This window comes from Arvicola amphibius, chromosome 17, assembly GCF_903992535.2.
Source record: "Arvicola amphibius chromosome 17, mArvAmp1.2, whole genome shotgun sequence".
Lineage (NCBI taxonomy): Eukaryota > Metazoa > Chordata > Mammalia > Rodentia > Cricetidae > Arvicola > Arvicola amphibius.
This window is the reverse complement of record NC_052063.2, coordinates 568,860-587,528: the sequence shown is the minus strand read 5'-3', so window position 1 is coordinate 587,528 and position 18,669 is coordinate 568,860. Positions and strand designations below refer to the sequence as shown.

The 18,669-nt window shown below is 46.1% G+C and overlaps 1 protein-coding gene across 2 annotated transcripts in view; it reads right to left on the bottom strand.

Moving 5' to 3' along the window:
• Nucleotides 1-18,669, bottom strand: part of Syn3 (synapsin III) — a 360,471-nt gene that overhangs the window by 274,033 nt on the left and 67,769 nt on the right. Inside the window, exon 4 of one of the 2 annotated variants that reach the window (XM_038314794.1) lies at nucleotides 16,432-16,434. The exons of the other annotated variant lie outside the window; for it this stretch is intronic. Coding sequence (XP_038170722.1) covers nucleotides 16,432-16,434 — 3 coding nt within the window. The remainder of the gene's footprint in view (nucleotides 1-16,431; nucleotides 16,435-18,669) is intronic. 2 annotated transcript variants of the gene reach the window in all.

Here is an 18,669-nt window from a genome sequence, read left to right as displayed (position 1 = left end):
TTTTCTTTATTAACTTGCATTTGCCAGGAATGTTGTTACCTAATGAGGAAAGTAACTAATGTGGTAAACCCTATTGATAGTCGGAATGATGCATTCTGTAGTGTGTGTGTGTGTGTGTGTGTGTGTGTGTGTGTGTCAGAGACATTCAGGTCATTAAAAAAAATCTTCATGGGCCAGGGATGTAGCTTGCTTGAATTTGATTTCCAGTACTCAAAAAAAAAAAAAATGGGAAATATAAGAGATGGGGGTGGTGGTGACTTGGGGTGCCACCCTGACTTCATCCTCACCTCCTATGTTAGCACACAGGCAGCCATGATCTCTGAGTTCCTTTCTGGTGAAATGAAGACTGACTTGTCCCCTCAGGAAGGATGTTCAGGTCACTCCTGGCCAGTTTCTGGTGCTATGCCCACTCGCAGCAGGACCCACACACACCTCTGCTCTTGCCATCTCCAAGGGCAGAGTGAATACACTTGACACTGACCAAAGGCATTTTGTGTGCCAGGTCCCACACTGAGCGAGGCTACAGGGGTCTGGGATGATCTATAAGAAGCAGGATCAGGGCCTGTGGCAGAATTTATACAGCACTGTGCCAAGATTGAGAAAACTCTGCTACAGGAGTATGTGTGTGCAAGCAGGAGTTGGGTCTAATGCACATGAAGACCCCACAGGCCCACTACATGGCTTCATGCATACAAGCACATACTGGGCAAGGACTTTTCCCTCACTGAGCATCAACAGTCACTGGAACCATTTCCACTCCCATTTCCCAGTCGTTCGCATCTGCGGTGGAATGGGGATCATTTCTGTTAGCAAACAGTGCATGTGCCCCACGGAAAGCTCTCAGAGTAGTGGCCTGGATTAAAACACACTCTTAGAGAAGTGGGAGGACAAAAGAGGAAATGGGGATTTGACGTCTAGAACAGTTAGCGATCGTTCCGCTTACAGAGCAGACATGCGACAGCTCCTGGTTTTAGATGATCGTGGTCAGACAGTTTAAGAAACAAGTCCCCTGGGCTCTACTGCTTTCCAAACTCAGAGACACAATAACTGATCCTTTGTCCCTATGTCTAGGAGATATTCAGAAGTGGTAGGTACTGTGTAGCTTGAGAGGCTGCATCCTGATGAAGGAACATTCCTGTGGTATTAGGTTAGGCTGGTGGAGGTTTTGTGCCCCAATTTTCTGCTCTGTAAAATTGGAGTGAGAATTTTATTTCTCTCATAAGAAGGTTAAGACAATAGGCACACACATGGAAACCACTGGGGGGTTAGCTGTATCTTGATATTTCAGACAACCGACCTGTATTAAGATCTGAGTACACTAACAACTAGGATGGCTTTTTTTTTTTTTTTTTATCTTTTAGATGTTAAGAAATGCATCTAGGGTCCTGTGTACACTCAGCAAGTGTTCTACCATTAAACCAATCTGTCAGGACTATTTTTAGTTTTTATTTTGAAATATTGTCTCCCTAATTTTCCCCAGCTGGCCGTGAACTTTCAGTTCTCTTGTTGCAGCTTCCTGAGTAGCTAGCTAGATACAGGGCTGTGTCCTGGGTTAGGTTAACAGTCAAGTTCTGGCAGTATCTCTGGGCCCTTTTCCTTCTCCTCCAGAGTTGACATTGCAGCTTAGGGTGAGGCTGGTGTAAAGAAGACTTGAGACTTGCAGGCACAGGCCACGGTCCTATGACCCAGTGGATGGCGGCTGCAGCCCTCAATCCGTTCCTGGTTACTGTGGGCCTCTAGGCTGCAAAGAATGTGCCGTACAGCGGGCAGCCTTCCAGCGGCCCAAGAAGGGAGCCTCATCCTTTCAGGACGTCCCAGCTACAGATAAAATCCTTCCTGTGTCCCAGCTCATAGCTGGCAGGGGCCACTGCCAGTGACTGATGGCAAGGGGTGAGCTGTCAGAAAGATGTGTGTGTGAACGGAGCATCAGCTATCCAAGGCAAGGCATGCATTCAGGAAACTGGTGGGAAGCTGCAGAGTAGCACAATGCTTTGTTGTGCATCTACTATGTCCCTCCCTGGTCCTGTGCCAAGCATTCAGGAGGAGACGGTGAAGTCAACAACAATCTAACTAGACCTGTGTTTACTGCCACAGGGCTCTGTGAGAGAAATGATTTCTCTTGATCTTTGGCTCAAGTTAGGGCATATCCAGACATCGTATCCTCAGTTTAAGGCTGGGGGGAAATAAAACAAATTTGTTTAAAGCTCAAAGAGTGGCAGTGTATAGGTACTTATTCAGACCCGTTTCCCTTGAGGCCTAGGTATCCAGCTGGACTACACTTCCCAGCATGCCTCAGGGTGGAATACTGCCACATGATTATATTCTGGCCAACTGGATAAATGGAATGCTTGAGTTGCCTTTGTGTAAACTGAGTTTCCCACACAACTGTAATCCCCTTGGCAGAGAGGCAGAGACCAGAGGCTTCTCCAGCCTCACTGACTAGTCATGTCATGCTAATCTAGTCATTGTGTTACAGGTTCAGTAAGAGACCCTGTTTTTGTTTGTTTTATCTATCCATGCTCTTCCAAAGAAGCAGAAAAATCCCTTTAGGAAGGCAACATCTTAGAGAAGCAGTAGGACCATCTCTCTGCACGTTACAGCAATGGACTGTGGCCCACCCACTCTTGGGGGCTTTTAGGTGGGATAAAGAGCCCTGTCTGGTATGGGATGGATTCACTTTGTTCCAAGTCATGGACCAGGTCAAGAGGACCAGGCAGCCAGTCTCCTAGGCCTGTTTAGAGTCTAGATGGGGCACCCCAGTGGCCAGTTGCTGACCCCGTGGAGCTTGGAGTTCCTAGCTGGTTAGAGCAGGGTGAGGAACTAGTGACTGCAGCTTCTCATTTGTTCTACCCTCCCCGAAGAGAACAGTTTCCAGAAGTCAGACACTTTCTGTGTTATTTCATTTAGTCTTAAAAGGGACAAAAATATGTTTGTTTTTTAATAAGAGAGGACTGAGAATTTCTGTGGTTGCTGTTCACAAAGTTAGCATACAGTAAGCAAATCTAGTGGCCAAGGACCGGCAATATCACCGTGGCTCGTACTTTCATGGAACAGGGAGGCTCAGGCAGGTGCGGAGTGTGGAGGTGTGGAGGCTGGGTGCGAGGAAGAAGAGAGGTAAGTGAGCCACCTCGAACCTTGACTCTCCAGGCTGAGACTGTCTCCTGAGCCCGCGCTGTATATGTAATCTAAGAAGCTCAGCCGTCTTATGGGCTGTGTTCTCTCAGGCTGAGGAATAAGAGTTCATTCATTCATTCACCCATCTGTGGATGGGGAGGGGGTGCCTTCCAGGCTGCATTCATGCGGGAAATCCTGGGAAACCAGACATTGTTTTGGAACCAATGGCCAATGTGTTAAAGTCCTAGACCTCTGTTCCCATTCTGTCTGGGGGTCAAGCTCTACTCGGAGCTTTGTGTTAAACACAGGCTTAGAGGTAGGAATCTGCCAGCTCTTGGTGCTAAGGCCGAGAACCTGAACTGTCAGATACTGCCATACTCACCCCGATTTAAGAACCGGAAATCCCTTTGTTGCAGCTTTCCCCAGTTCTTCCTTGACCCCCAGTTCATTTCTGCCATCTTGCCCACCAGTGACCCTTGACCCCAGGGGAACACATAATAGAGATGGTAATTATTCGTACGTTTTGTGAGTCCCAGGTTCTTTTAAGTCATTTAAAATCCCTACTCTCCTTAGAAGTAGACACTATCATTCACTTATTATTATATAGCAAGAAACCAAAACACAGAGCTATGAAACTTTTCAGAAGTCACACAGTAGGTGCTTGAGTTAGACTGTCAATTTAGGCAATCTGATTCCCACACCCGAGACTCCATTGTTGAAGACCTACTGGGTGTTGGAAGCCACTCCCACTCCTTCTCAAAGTCAACTATGATTGACGGACTGACTGCTGCATGTCATTGTTGACACCCAGGCCAGGTGGTTCTAGGACGGAGGTGTTCACCCTAGTGCATGAAATTTAGGTTAGCTGTCAAAATTTCAGTAATCCAGATAAATAATATTTTAGAAAAACGGTTTTAAAAAACAAGCCAACAAGCTATGCTTGTAGCCTGGGCTGCACGAACTTACAAAGTGTTCACAGCGATCTGTGGTGGTGCACTCAGTAGGATTTGCTTGGAAGAGTCGGAGGCAGGAGGAGCGTGAGTTTGAGGTGGCCTGGACAATGTATTTATAGTCTGGTGCGGTGGTGTACAACTTTAATCTCAGCATGTGGGAGGCAGAGGCAGGCGGCCAGCCTGATTTACAGAGAGAGAGTTCCAGTACAGCCAGAGCTACATACTGAGACCCTGCCTTGAAAAACAATCAATCAAACAAGAAGTTTTTATCAGAGGAAGATAAACAATGAAATATTAAATGCACATTCATGCTTAATGGAAGGGTATGTAAATGACCTCACTGGATTCTTAGTTTTGTTTGCTTTTTGAGACAGGGTCTTGTTTTGCAGCTCAGACTAGCCTGCAACTCTCTGTCCTTGGCCTCACAAGTGCTAGGACCACAGGCGTGCCATCACACCCAACTCCTCATTGAATTAGTGGCAGGTGTGACCCAGAGGTAGTATCACCCCTATTGCTATTCATATACCCTGCCCTTTTGGCAGAAATTAATTATAGATGCCTGGTATTGCTTCTTCAGGAGTTGTCTGAGTATCTTTTTTTTTCTTCTTAATCTCTATATAAGGGAAAAATCAGTCTCCTTCCCATTTACAAAGCAAAAGATAATGTCTTAGACTTTACATAATTTGTTTAACATCAGCCCGACCAGTAGGGGGCAGAGCTGGGCTTCGAAGCACTGTCTGGCCTATTCCAGGCAACCAGACCTTTAACCTAGGACACATTTGGCTCAAGTCTCTTTTTGTAAAAAATGATTCTATGGGCAGGAAGCTATATCGATGCATATGGTTGATGTGTGTCTGTTTTATGTCCACAATGACAGGTGAGGATGGGGCCCTGTGGGCTGTCATCTAAAGCAGATGGCATTGGGCCTTAGCAGAGCGGGTTGGTAGTGTTTAGTAGGAAGCTCGGAGGAATGGAAACCAAGGGCTGGGACTTTGGAACCTGACCATGGGCACTGATGTTCCCGCTTTCCAGGCGTTCCCTCCGATCCACAGACGGATGGGTAGATAGGCCTCAGCACTGTGGTGAGGCGGGTCAAGCCTAGAGTAGTACTTCCAGGGCCCTGCCTGGAATGCCCTGCCTTTCAGTCCAACCCCTCATAGGTCAAGTTTCCTGGGGTCTCGTTGCTATGGTAAATGCCTTAAAAGTCCTACACCTCGTGGTAGGGTTTCAGATTTTTTTTAAGGATGTCTTCATTGTCTCTGTGTTTAGATTAACACTCATCTCAAATTCAAGTTTTCTGCCTAGTTAAACATTCAGGTTAAACTGCACTGCCCTTGACCCCAAAGGTCAGGGGTTGCAGTCTTAGGACCTTTATCGTAAGAGGATTTAAGAGTAAGGGAACCTGTTTCAATTCCACTCTCTTACACACACCACTTGTGTGACCTTGCACAAACCCCTTCACCTCTCTGGAGTCCAGATCCTTGTCTGGGGAACATAATTTTCCCTTGGCAGGTGTCTGGGAAGCCACACTTGGGCCACACAGGTGACTGTGATCATTATAGTCACTTCGTGCTGAAGGAGCTCAGGTTCATTCTACAATTCTATCCTTGTGTTTATTCCCAGAACCTCGAATAAACAAATGCCTTCGTCTAGTTCTTAAAAGATGCTCCTATTCCACCTCGGAATCTGCTTGTTCCCCCAGCTGGATGTGGTCACCTGTCTCTGGCTGCTGATCTGAATCTCCAAACATGTTTGGTTTAGCATTTATCAAGTACATCCCAGGAATCCTGGGTACCTGTCAGCCCTTCCATCACATTCAGAGAGAAAGTCAACAGAGGGCGGAAGCCTCAGGACATGTTTTTGTGATGTGGAATGGCAGTCTCTCTGGCAGGGACAGGTGCCCGTCAGAATCTGCATGGGGGTTTGAAGAGGGCACTCAAGTCAGCGTCAATCACAGGTGCTGTGCCCAGACACTAGAGGACCACAGGTGGGAATAAGTGACTGAGAAAAGTACACTCCTGGAAGCCCATTCTGTCGCTGGGAACAGCAGGTATTTACTGCAGACTCTCCAGTGCCCAGTGCCTTATTCCTCTACCCTAAGCTTCCGGAGTTAGTGCGGAGCTTGGATTTCAGATCTCAGGTCACCAGCTCAGCAGTTGTGAGACCCCAGACACATGGGCATCTCTGTACCTCAGATTTGTCAATCTGAAAACTTCATTGTACAGAGGATTAAAGGCAGTAATTGTTATAAAAGTCCTTAGAATAGGAACAGGCACATGGTACGGAGTTGATGGAAGCAATTTTTATCAAGACTGCTTGTATTATACTCAGTGTTTACGGGTACCATCCTATAAACTCCGAGAAGTGGAACAAGTGGTGTCAGGTCATATGTATGACACAGGGGGAGGACCTGAATCTAAGTCTGCTAGGTCTGCCAACCTAAACAGCTTTGCTCTTGACCCTAGGGGTCAACGGTCCAATCCAAGTGACTGCTGAGGAACTCTCAGCCTGAAAGAAAAGGAGTCACTGATACTGCCGATGGTTTGATTTAGAGGAGAGGGCAGAGGGCTGGATAATATATATATATATATATATATATATATATTATCTCCAAGCTGTTCCTTCTGGTTCATAAGTTACCTCTCCGTGAATTAGGGGAAAAATGGACAGAGGCGGATGGTTCATATTCTGCCCCATCTGGATGGTGCCAAATGCCTTGGCACATATAATCTGGGCAACCTTTAATGACTACCTGGTCTCTTTGGCCATCTTTGTATCTGCTGCGAAGTATTGGGAGAGAATAAGTTTGAGAAAAAAAAAGACAGGCTGGGAAGCAGAGAGAGCTATACCGGCAGGCAGCAAACGCAAACCACGGGGTGACTATCTTGCTAGCTTTCTGCCAGCCCGGAGGGTGGTCATGAAAGCTGGCCTTGCGGCTTGCTTTAGGGAGCTGGACCTGAGCCAGGCTGCTGTGTGGGGGAACAAACAGTATGACCCCAAAATTGCAGTACAACCACCTTACAGTTCTAGAAATGGTGAAAAGCTCTTGCTGACTCCCTGACCGAAAGACAGGGCAGTCAACAGCATGGTGGTGCACACCTGTAATCCCAGCAATCAGGAAGTGGTGACAGGAGCATCAAAAGTTCAAGGTCAGCCTCAGCTACAGTGCAAGTTTGAAGCCATTCTGGATTGTATAAACCTCTATATCAAAAGTAAATAAATGAATAAACAAAATTATCGGGATAAAGGAAGGCTGCGAGGAGTTTCTTTAGAGTAAACTTAGGGCTGGTGTGATAGTTCAGTCAGTACAGTGTTTGTCTTAAGAGGTCTTACATGAGGTATTCCCATGTTTGTATTCCCAGTGCTAGGGAGGCATAGACAGGCAGATCTCTGTCTGGGTAAGCAGGTCTAGCAAGTTTCTGTGAGGGATCTTGTCTCAAACAACAAGGTATGTGGTATCTAAGATGTTGAGGCTGGGGCTGTCCTCTGGCATTGTGCTGGTTAGTTTTTCTTGTCAGTTTGTCACCTGGGAAGAAGAAACCACAGCTGAGGGATTACCTCTTCCAAACTGACCTGTGGTCGTGTCTATAAGGGATTATTTGGATCGATGATTGATGTGGGGGACCCAGCCCACAGAGGGTGACCTATCCCTAGGTAGATAGGTCTAGGTTGTACAAGAAAGCTAGCTTTGTGTACCAGTGGGAAAGAAAATAAGGAGTGTTTCTCCATGGTTTGTGCTTCCTCCCTTAATTCCTGCCCAACTTTGTGATTTTTGTGCTGGTTGGTTTATATCAACTTGACATAGGTTAAAGTCATCTGGGAAGAGGAAGCCACAATTGAGAGAATATCCCCACCAGACTGGCCTGTGGGCAAGCCTGTGGTTCATTTTCTTGACTGATGATTCATTGGGGAGGGCCCAGCTCACTGTGGGTGGGACCATTCCTGGGTAGGTGGTGCTGGATGCTGTTAAGAAAGCAGGCTGAGCAAGTCACTGGGAACCAGACAGTAAGCAGCATTCTTCCACAGCCTCTGCTTCAGTTCCTGCCTTGAGTTTCTGCCCTGACTTCCTTTGCTGATGGACTGTGATGAGCAAGTATCAGCCAAATAAACCCTTCCTTTCCCAGTTGCTTTTGGTCATGTCTGTTTGGTTTTTTTGTTTGTTTGTTTTTGTTTGCTTTTTTTTTAAAATCACAGTCTGAGAAACATTAACTAAGGCAGACCTGGAAATATAAGCCAAAAAAAGCCACTGCCTCCTCAAGTTGTTTCGGTTCATGATGTTTATCACAGAAAATAAACTAGAACAGGCCTCCACAGGCATGCATGCACATAGATGCACACATAGATGCACATATATACATCTTCATACATAAGCATACACACACACACACACACACACACACACACAAAGAGTACACTTAAAACTTCCAGCCAGGCAAAAGGCTCAAACCAAGCACTCAATCAAGAGGTCTCAAGAAGCATGCTGTTCTGTGGGCTACAGCTGAGTGCTGCAGTGGGGAATACCACTTGACCTTTGTCTCCTTCAAGGGCCTTCTAGCCAGATGAAGGAGAGGACTCAAGGAGATTTTCAAACACAGACTCTAAGAATAAGTTGTTCATCATTCAGTGGGACAGTACCAGCTCCAGTTCTGGGCACTAGAGATGGAGAGAGTCACGAGACAGATACCAACTGATGCTTTGGCACTGGAGGGAGAGAGAGCCATGCAAACAGACAGTACAGTAGAGGTGAGGGCTGTTAGGCCAGGGGCAGATCTGGGCAGAGAGGCCCTGGTTAGGAAGGGGGTTCTGTTCTATTAGAGTACATGGTAACATTATCTATCTCCAAAACGAAGAGAGGAATGAGCTGCATTGATGTGTGGCAGAAAGGCTTCCCAGCTGGAGAGAGCAGAGATGAAGTGCAAAGACCCTAGGGGAGAAGATGCTTGACTTGTAAGGCAAACAAGGGAAAAGTATGCTGGATAATGACAGAAAGAAGATGTAGAATCCACACATTGGCTTGGGAGGCCACAACCACTATGTGCTTTTCACAATGAGGCAGAAAGGAAATGTCAAAGGGATTTAAACATACAGTTGGAATCTATAATAGCTTCCAAAGAGTACATCTAGCTACTGTGTAGAGAAGCTGTAGATTTGTGGGCGCTTAAATTCTTTGGTACTCTGATCAAGAGATGGGATTTTCTTAAGTTTAGGCTTTCCCTGTGCCTATCTGTGGATACTAGAATATGGTAAATGTAATATGTAAAACTTCTGTCATTACATTAGATGCAATAATGGTTAGCTTTAACTACAAGCTTGGCACAACCTAGAATCACTTGGGAAGAGAGTCTCAGTGAGGGATTATCAACATTGGGTTAGCTTATGGGGTGTTGCCTTAATTAAGTTAATTTTCTTTTTTTTTAAAATATTTTATTTATTTATTTATTATGTATACATTATTCTGTCTGTGTGTATGACTGCAGGCCAGAAGAGGGCACCAGACCTCATTACAGATGGTTGTGAGCCACCATGTGGTTGCTGGGAATTGAACTCAGGACCTTTGGAAGAGCAGGCAATGCTCTTAACCATTGAGCCATCTCTCCAGCCCCCTTAAGTTAATTTTCTATGGGAAAGCACAGCCCATTGTGAGCAGATCCATTCTCTAATCAGGGGGTCCTGAACTGTATATGAATGAAGAAATCTAGCCAAGTACAGGCAAGTGAGCATGCCTGCATTCATCTGTCTCTCCTCTTGACTATGAATGTGACAGCTCCACGTTCCTGTTACTATGACTACTTGCCGGATATGACAGACCATAAACTGGAATTTTTCCCCTTATGTTGCTTTTTGTCAGAGTATTTTCTCACAGCAACAGAAATGAATTAGGACAGATACCTCTGTGCGGGTCATTCTTTTGAAAACATATTGCCATAGCAGAGGCCCAGCCCAGAGGACGGGAAAGAAGCCCCAATGCCATGCAGAGGCAAAAGCATGTAGAGGAGCCGTGGGATGCCAGACTGAGAATGTAGGCTGAGTGGGCTTCCCAGACTACAAAACCACAGGGCAACTGAATCTCCGCAAGGAGCAGAAGAACCGCTCCACCGAGCTCTGTCCAGATTTCCAACCCATAGAACAAAATAAAATAAAATGGCCAAGAGTTTAGACCACAGAGAGATTTGAGAACATTTGTTACACTGTCATAGGATGACAAAAAGAGGCATGGGAGAAGCAAGATCCTCAGGGGTCTTGACTATGGTTGTGATGTCAGGATTTGAAGTTCCCCACAGCTATGGACTGTAACCTGGAACTGTAAGAGGAAATAAATCCTCTTTCCCCGTTAAGTTTTTTTTTTTTCTCATTTGTTTTTTGTTTTTGCAGGCTAATTTATCACAGCAACAGAAATGAAACCAGGGCCTTTGGAAACTCTGTATTTACTTTTTGACACTGGCTCCCCTCTAAGCCGTTCTCCTTCAGTGAAGGGCATGTTGCCCAAGAGCCTGTCAGGTACTGCAGGAGCAGGAGAAATTCTACAGAAGACTGGTAAGGATATCTATTCCAGAACACCAGGAAACAGGCCAAATGATACAGAAACATTAGTGACCAGCAAAACAAAGAAGAATCCCAGGAAAACTGCATTTTAATATCACCTAATCTCAAACATTACTGTATTAATTTATCAAGGACACCCCCCCCCACACACACACACACAACACACATGCCTTCTGCATTGAGCGTATCAGCTCATCTTAAGGGCTGGCCATATCTTCTCTTTACAGACAAGGAAGCAGGCTCCGAGAGGCAGAGTCATTGGTCCACAGTCCCCCACCCCATTTGCTTTAACTTTTCTTTGAGTTATTTTTTTTCTTGTTGTGGTTAATAAATTACCAGTGCCAAAATTTTCCCGGTCCCGTTTGCTTTCTGACTGTGAGTGCAGTGTGGCTGGCTAGCTTAAGCTCTTGCAAGCTCTGACTTCTTTGCCATGATGAACTGAATACCCTTGGAGTATAAGTTAAGCTAGATTCTCCTCTTTTTTTTTTTTTCTTTTTTTTTTTTTTTTTTTTTTTTTTCTGAGACAGGGTTTCTCTGTAGCTTTGGAGCCTGCCCTGGAACTCATGCTATAGACCAGGCTGGCCTCAAACTCACAGGGGCCTGTCTCTGCCTCCCAAGTGCTAGGATTAAAGGTGTGTGCCACCACTGCCCAGTGACTCTCCTTCCTTTAAGTTGCTTTGACCAGGTATTTTGAAATAGTCACGAAAAAAGTAACAAACCAGTTATAACATGAGGAAAGTGTGTGGACTTGGCAGGTACTGTGTGGAAGGTCTCGCCGGTCTTTCTCATCCTGGGTTTCTGTGATGCTGGAATCAGGAGCCACACTGTTCTGCTTCATAGGACTGGCTGCTGTTTCCTCTCCCAGGGATCTGGTAGACCTGCTCCTCTGTCAGAAGCCCATAGACTATACAGTGAATGTACAGCTAAGCTCCCCAACCATTGGCTGGAGATGCGGGGCTGCAGGCCTGGTATTTCTGCCCAGGCTCACATTGTCTCTTTCTTGTATAACTCTGCCTGCTGCAGTTGGCTGAGGCAGAAGGGGCCTCTTTCCTTCCAAGACTGCTATACTGGACCTCACGGTGACTAGGTATGTCAGTCTCTGGACCTAAACCATACGCTCCCTTAGGGTCAGAGGTCAAGGGTGGTGTCACAAATTTCCTGCCTGGTGCCAACTGCAGTCAAGTTTCTCACCGGCGAATTGTTCACTTTACTACATTTTCAGACTCTCATTTGTGCGATTGCCAGCTAGTAATAATAGGTTGACATCAACTAAGTCAGGCACTGTGCCAGGAGCTGGAGCTCCAGTTCAGAAAAGCTGTCTCTAAAGAGGTGCTCAGGAATAGATCAACTCAGGTAGATGTGGAGAGTAGATGATGACTATCTCCCAGGAGTCTGTCCCAGTGCAGGACAAGCACTCAGCAGAACACACGTGTGTGTGTGTGTGTGTTCCACATCTTCTGAGCACATGGTGCTGAAAACCAGACAGGTGATAGATGGAAAAAATGGGAACATGAGAAACCCTCTGCCTACCAGATCTCATGCTCTAGAAAGTAGTGCAGGAAACCAAATTCCATTCCAACGTTCCTTATGCATATCTATATTATATCTACAACTATTCATATCTATATTCTATTTACAACCTTATATTTGTATATTTTGTGTTATCTAAAACCAGAGGTGTCGATCCATCAATCACCTTGAGTGGGGATATACAGGCTTGAAGGAAAAAAAATGTGATACTGAGCCTAGAGAACAGGGAGCTTACAGTCTGGCAAGTTTTCACTGAGAAGGGGATGTCTGGTGGCCGACTGGAAAGAGAACAAGGGGGCTGAGGGGTTTCCTGACTACAGAGGTGTTTCAAGAAGTGTGATTAGCACATACAAAGGTTGTGCCCTAGACAGCTTGTGATATGGTTCAGTTGACAGAGTGCTTGTGTTAATTGCACAAGGCCCTGAGCTCTGTTTCCACGCTGAATAAAGAAATTTAGCATCCACATTCTGTCCAATGAGAGGCTGAGGCCCTTCCTCCAGAACCACAGGGCTCACTCTGGTCTCTCTCTGTTTTGCTTAAGTCAGCTCTTGAGAGAATTATCTGTGCTTGTCTGCCTCAGACACCAGCTGGCCTCCCAGAATCTGCTGTTAGGATACATATCCACAACTTAAATATCAGCACGTGGGCTGTTTGCTTCTCAAGAGTATCCTCTCTTTCCAGTAGTGAATGAATAGAGGACAGGGAAGCTCGTGGGTAGAGACAGATTTAGAGGAGTCAATGAACATTCCCCACACATTCAGGCGCCTTAAAGGGGAAGTGGGAACTGGGTTCTGTGTTATCTTGCGAGCTCTTCCTGATGCTCAGTATTTACTCTGTGAATAAATAACTGAAACTTAAAATTCAAAGTTTGGGATAAATATGTGAAATAAATACAAAGTGTGTGTATGTGCATAAGTGTGTATGCAGTGCGTAAGTAAGTGTGTATGCAGTGCGTAAGTAAGTAAATGTGTATGCAGTGCATGTGGGAACCAGAGTCTTCCTCAATCATTGCCCACCTTATTTGGGGGGGACAGGGTTTCTCACTGAGCCTAGAGTTTGCCCATTTGGCAACACTGGCTGGCCAGCAAACCCCAGGGATCCCCTGTTTCACTTCCCAGTGCGGATGACAGAGACGCGCCGCTGCTGCACTGGTGATCCCTGTCAAGCTCCTCAGTCTTGTGTGGCAAGCGCTCTACTTACTGAATCAAATCTCCAGACCAGTTTTTTCTCTTTTTCTGAAATGTTTAGAGTTCCCAGAATAGATTTTTGGAGAAGGTTGTGGGTTAACTGGCTCCAGCTCTGACATTAGGGAGCCCGGACATATTGCTCTCCCTTCCTGCACAGGGTAACAGTTTCCCCATCTCTACAAGGGGAATTGTGCACAGACAGTTATGAGAGGCAATTTGAAATCTTTATGATCTGATGAACTGTCCCCTTCTAGCTAGGATAAATTCAGGCATATTTCTCTTGCCTCCCAGCAAATGGTTAGCTTGGGACCTGAGAACCTTTGATGGTTTTCCTTGAACTGTTGGCTCCTAACGCCTTATGGTTCCCTCTCCACTGTCTGAGGTCTGACCTTCTAATGATTGATGCACATTATCAGCGGCTGTGGTTTGAATGGCTGCCTGCCATTTAGAATTGCCCAATGCCACAGACTCAGAGCTGGCTTGCATAATTAGCTTGGGCCTCATTAGTGTCTGCCTCCTTGGGTGCTTTGCATTCTTGGGGTCTCTCACTTAGAGTTTCAATTCCATCTGTCTGGGTGAACACGGCCGCCCCTTTTCTCACTGCTTGGTGGAGTCAGGCTCCCGACTGAGCCCAGAAGAGCCCTGCCATCCGCAGAATGTGATTTCAACACACCCCGAGCCGACCCTTGCCTTGCTTTCTAAATAGAATTAGCTTATTTCCTTAGGAGTGTCAAGCATCTCAAACTGGTTGGCCATGCACCTCTGGTTTGTGTGCTGGCCAGAGAGCAGAATGAGAAGGGCTATCAATTTAATTGCTGCAAAGACTGAAGGTAAACTATCAATTAAAATGTATTAACCGATATTGGAATCTGACCTCAGGAGCAGGGACTTAGTGAGGTTGTTCACTGAAGAGTCCACAGGTTGCTCTCTTTTCCAAGACTGGCCCCATTCTTTCCACACTCCTCCATGTTCTGCTCGGAGCCCCAGCAAGCCTGGTCTGGTGGGCGGCACCAGCCTAGTTCTCCTGCCTTCTGGCCTGTGAATGACTTTACTAGAGTACAGCTCTAGCTAGAGACAACAAGGCTGAGCATGGAAAGGGTGGTAGGATCTCTCCCCAGTGCCCACCTGTTGGCACCAGGCTGTGCCCTGTTCTAAGTCACTCTGTACCGCATAAAATAGTGGTCTTACTGGCTGCAACTTGTTGTCCCGAGAGACTCCGTTTTAAATTAGCTTTTGACTTTAATTGCTCTGAACACAGAATTCATTTGCGTTTCACATATATGTTATGCAACTCGCCTGGAGGTTGTTTTGTATAGTTGTTTTTTTGTAATTTTGTGCACCAAGGAAGCATTTGAATAGACACACAGAGGCAGGATGTCCCACAGTGGGTACATAGCAACACAGTCTGTACACACTGCCCACAAGGCACACACTGACAAATGACTTATTCCTAAAAGAAGAAAGGAATATATAAATATATCTAAAAATATAAAGTAAATTGGAACTATTTTTATGGTTGTAATATGAGCATATATGAGCCATGGGCATGTTAAAATCCTATCAGGAAAACCAGGCCTATGAACTTCTCAGGTATACCAGATTGAGAACACTGTACACCTTCCTAACAGGATCCCATAAAGTGGAGGACACCTGAGCTGTGGAGATAGCTTGGTCAGGAAGGTGCTTGTTTTGCAAACATGAGAGAGCCTCAGTTTGATCTCCCAAACCTACATAAAAAGCTGGACATGGTGGCATGCACTTATAATCCCAGCACTGGAAGGCAGAGGCAGCAGGATCTCTGGGGCTCTTAGCTCAAAAGCTAAGGTGAAGAACGACAGGCCATGCCTTCCAGAAGACCAAGAAGGCTGCCAACAGACTTTCTCTGCTCTCTCTGGTCCCCAACCAGATCCATTCGGTCAGACTTGTGTCTAGTGCAACACAAGACCAGCTACAGCCTCACTTTCCACCCCCACCATGCCTCTTGTGGATTCCACAGACAACCACCTCCTGGCTTCTCTCCCCTGACTCCTGGACTCAACACTGTGTCCCAGCCCCCAACTCCAGCAGACACCCACTGCTCAACCATAGGCCATGCCTGCAAGAAGACCTGCTAGGCTGCGCTAAAACCTTTTGCAGTTCAGATGGTTTTGGATTTTAGAATATTTACATATATTTACATGTATTGCATATTTACATATCTTGGAAACCGGACTCAAGTCTAAACACAAAATTCATTTGTATTCCAGATACACATTATATAAGTATTCAGGGGTAATGTATTATAATAATTAAACACGCATTAACCATGCAGAAGTTTCCACTTGTGATGTCATGAAAGAACTCTAAGAGTTTTAAATTTGGGAGTATTGAGGGTTAGGATTTTCAGACTGGGATGTTCTACCTGTGATGGTATGTCCCCTTTCCGTCCCTTCAGCCGCACACATTCCTCTACAAATGGCTCCTTCATTAAAGTCCTTGTATTTAAATGTCAAGAAGGGGTGAATTCTATCTCTCACCTCATACAATTTCTGATGTAATTCCCAGTTTCAGAAATGGTGCCCAGAGCGTAGTGAGTCCTTAACAAATATTTATGGAATAAATAAACTAAACTTTTCACATACACTGTATCATGTGGTGCTCACAGAGCCGCACAAGCCGTATGACTGCCCTTTAAGGTGAGGAGTGGGGGCTCAGAGGTGAAAACAGCACTGGACTAACCCACATTACCTCTGTCCCTGCTCTGCCCCTGCGGAAAGCTTGCTTGAGTTTGGATCTGATTTATCCCTAAAGGTCACATGCTCATAATTTGGTCCCCAGCCCTTCATGGTGTTGGGAGGTGGTGGAACCCTCAGCAGGTGGGGCCTAGTAGAAGGAAGTCATTGGCCTGTGCCATGGAAGGACATTGGGATTTGGTTTCTTCTTATCCTTTTTTTTTTTTTTTTTTTTTTTTTGTTCCACAAGCACTCTGAGGTGGTGATGTCTTCTGTGTCACATATCCACCAAGATTTACTGGATGCTACCATCTCCAAGACAACAGGGACAAGCAACCGCAGACCAAAACATCTGGAACTTCCAGCCAAAATAGTGACAGAGCACTGACTAACCTGCTGCCTTCTGTCTAGAGATCTGGAGTCCACCTGTGCTGGGGTGGGGGGAGTGGGAACAGATGCTGGGAGGAAGACAGGGGGAACTGTAGTGAGTTAGAGACACCTGGGGCTGCCTCTGGCATTGCATCAGAGGCCTGGTTCAGATTCAAGTGCTGCCAAGCTCTAGAAGTCTGATGAGGAAAGCGATTCCATGCCTCCAAGCGAACTTCTGTTGCTGCGACTTGGTTTCTCCCTCTGTAAAATGGACTAATAATTACCAGCATTTAATTTAAGGATTATCCTGGTCTAGACACAGCTGAGGGATTCGCACGTACCACCTTGTCTATTCCTCACTGAACTCTGGGCGTAGTTGTTAGAATTAAGTGTTCCAGAGAAGGTGTTACCCACAGTCACACAGGCTGAAGAAGGATACCGACCACCAAATGTCACTGTCCCCTTGTTTCTTTGGTCTATCTTACAGGGTTTGTGGGGACAGAGAAGCTCCCATTTGGCACAGGGATTCATCAGTATGTGGTAATGACCTTTCCCCTAGATCCTGTCTATAAGTCAGACTCTTGGATTCTTTCGAACAGTTGCTGAACTGTCCTCTTACGTACTGCCCACAGTGGGGGAACTTAACACCTCTTTAAACAATTCTATGCAACACTCTCCCTCTTATTAAAGAGGGCAGTCAGGGCAGAGAAGCCACACACAGGCTCTGGAGTCAGACTGGCTGAACTCCACCTCTAACTGGCTGGACACCTGGATTCCATTACACAACCCATTGGTTTTTCAACCTTCTTATCTATAAAACTGTGATTTAATAGCACACAACCCTTATGGGGTTGTTGAAAGGATAAAATGAGTTAATATATGGTAAGTGCTTGGAACAGCGCCTAGCACATAGGAAACACTATAAAAGTGTTTGTTAACTAAATAAAAATTCATGAATTTTGCATGTACTGTTCAAACTGGCTTCAACTAAAAGGGATTGTTCTTGGCTCAAGTCTGAGGAAGAGTGTAGACTCAGTCTTGAGTAACATCACTGGGTCACTGTCTCTCTTGGCTGTGGTTTCCTTTGCTTTGGCATCAGTTTTGGCAGGTCATTCACCCAGAGACAGAGAGCCACCAGCAGCTCCAGGCATCCACCCTACCAGCTCAGCATCTCTGGATATCTACCCCAGCAGCTCAGCATCTCTGGATGTCTACCCTAGCAGCTCAGCAGCCTCTGGATATCTACCCCAGCAGCTCAGCATCTCTGGACGTCTACCCCAGCAGCTCAGCATCTCTGGATGCCTACCCCAGCAGCTCAGCATCTCTGGATGTCTACTCCAACAGCTCAGTATCTCTGAACATCTACCCCAGCAGCTCAGCAGCTCTGGATATCTACCCCAGCAACTCAGCATCTCTTGATGTCTACCCCAGCAGCTCAGCAGCTCTGGATATCTACCCCAGCAGCTCAGCATCTCTGGACATCTACCCCAGCAACTCAGCATCTCTTGATGTCTACCCCAGCAGCTCAGCAGCTCTGGATATCTATCCCAGCAGCTCAGCAGCTCTGGACATCTACCCCAGCAGCTCAGCAGCTCTGGACATCTACCCCAGCTGGCAGTAGCCCCTGCAAACACATGTGCCTGCTAACCAAGAGCTCTAGAAAAAGTCTTGTGAGAAAATCCTGTTGTCTCACCTTGAGTCAAAGCTGACAGCCCAATAGACTAGGGCTGGTCAAATGTTGTCAGCTGCACACACTGCCCAGACAATGAGGTAGAGAGGGGTCATTGTGGTGGGAAATTATTTAGATACTGTTTCATAGAACAGAAGAGATGGGTGATGGAGAAGACGAGCAGTGGTTTGCTCTGCCACCGATCTTATTCTCTTGGAACACGAGAACCTTAAGTTCTTTGTGGAAACAGAAGCAACAGAATACAGAGCAACAGAAATGTGTTACCAAGACTAGTGCACATGGCCATGGAGAAGTCCCATAATAAGCCATCTGTGAGCTGAAGAATCAGTGATGGCGTTCAGTGAGTGTGGAGTTCTGAGAAGCAGGGGAGCCAATGGTGTCATTCTCATACTGAGGCCCAAGAACTCAGAGACCATTGATGGAAATCCTAGAGTGGAAACCATGACAACTGAGAGCTTTGATGACAGAGGACAGGAGTGCAGAAGACAGTCTCAGCTTGGCCCTTAGCTTGGGCTCTGTGTGGATAGGATGGTGCCTGTCCAGATTAGTGAGATCCCATCTTCTTTACTTAA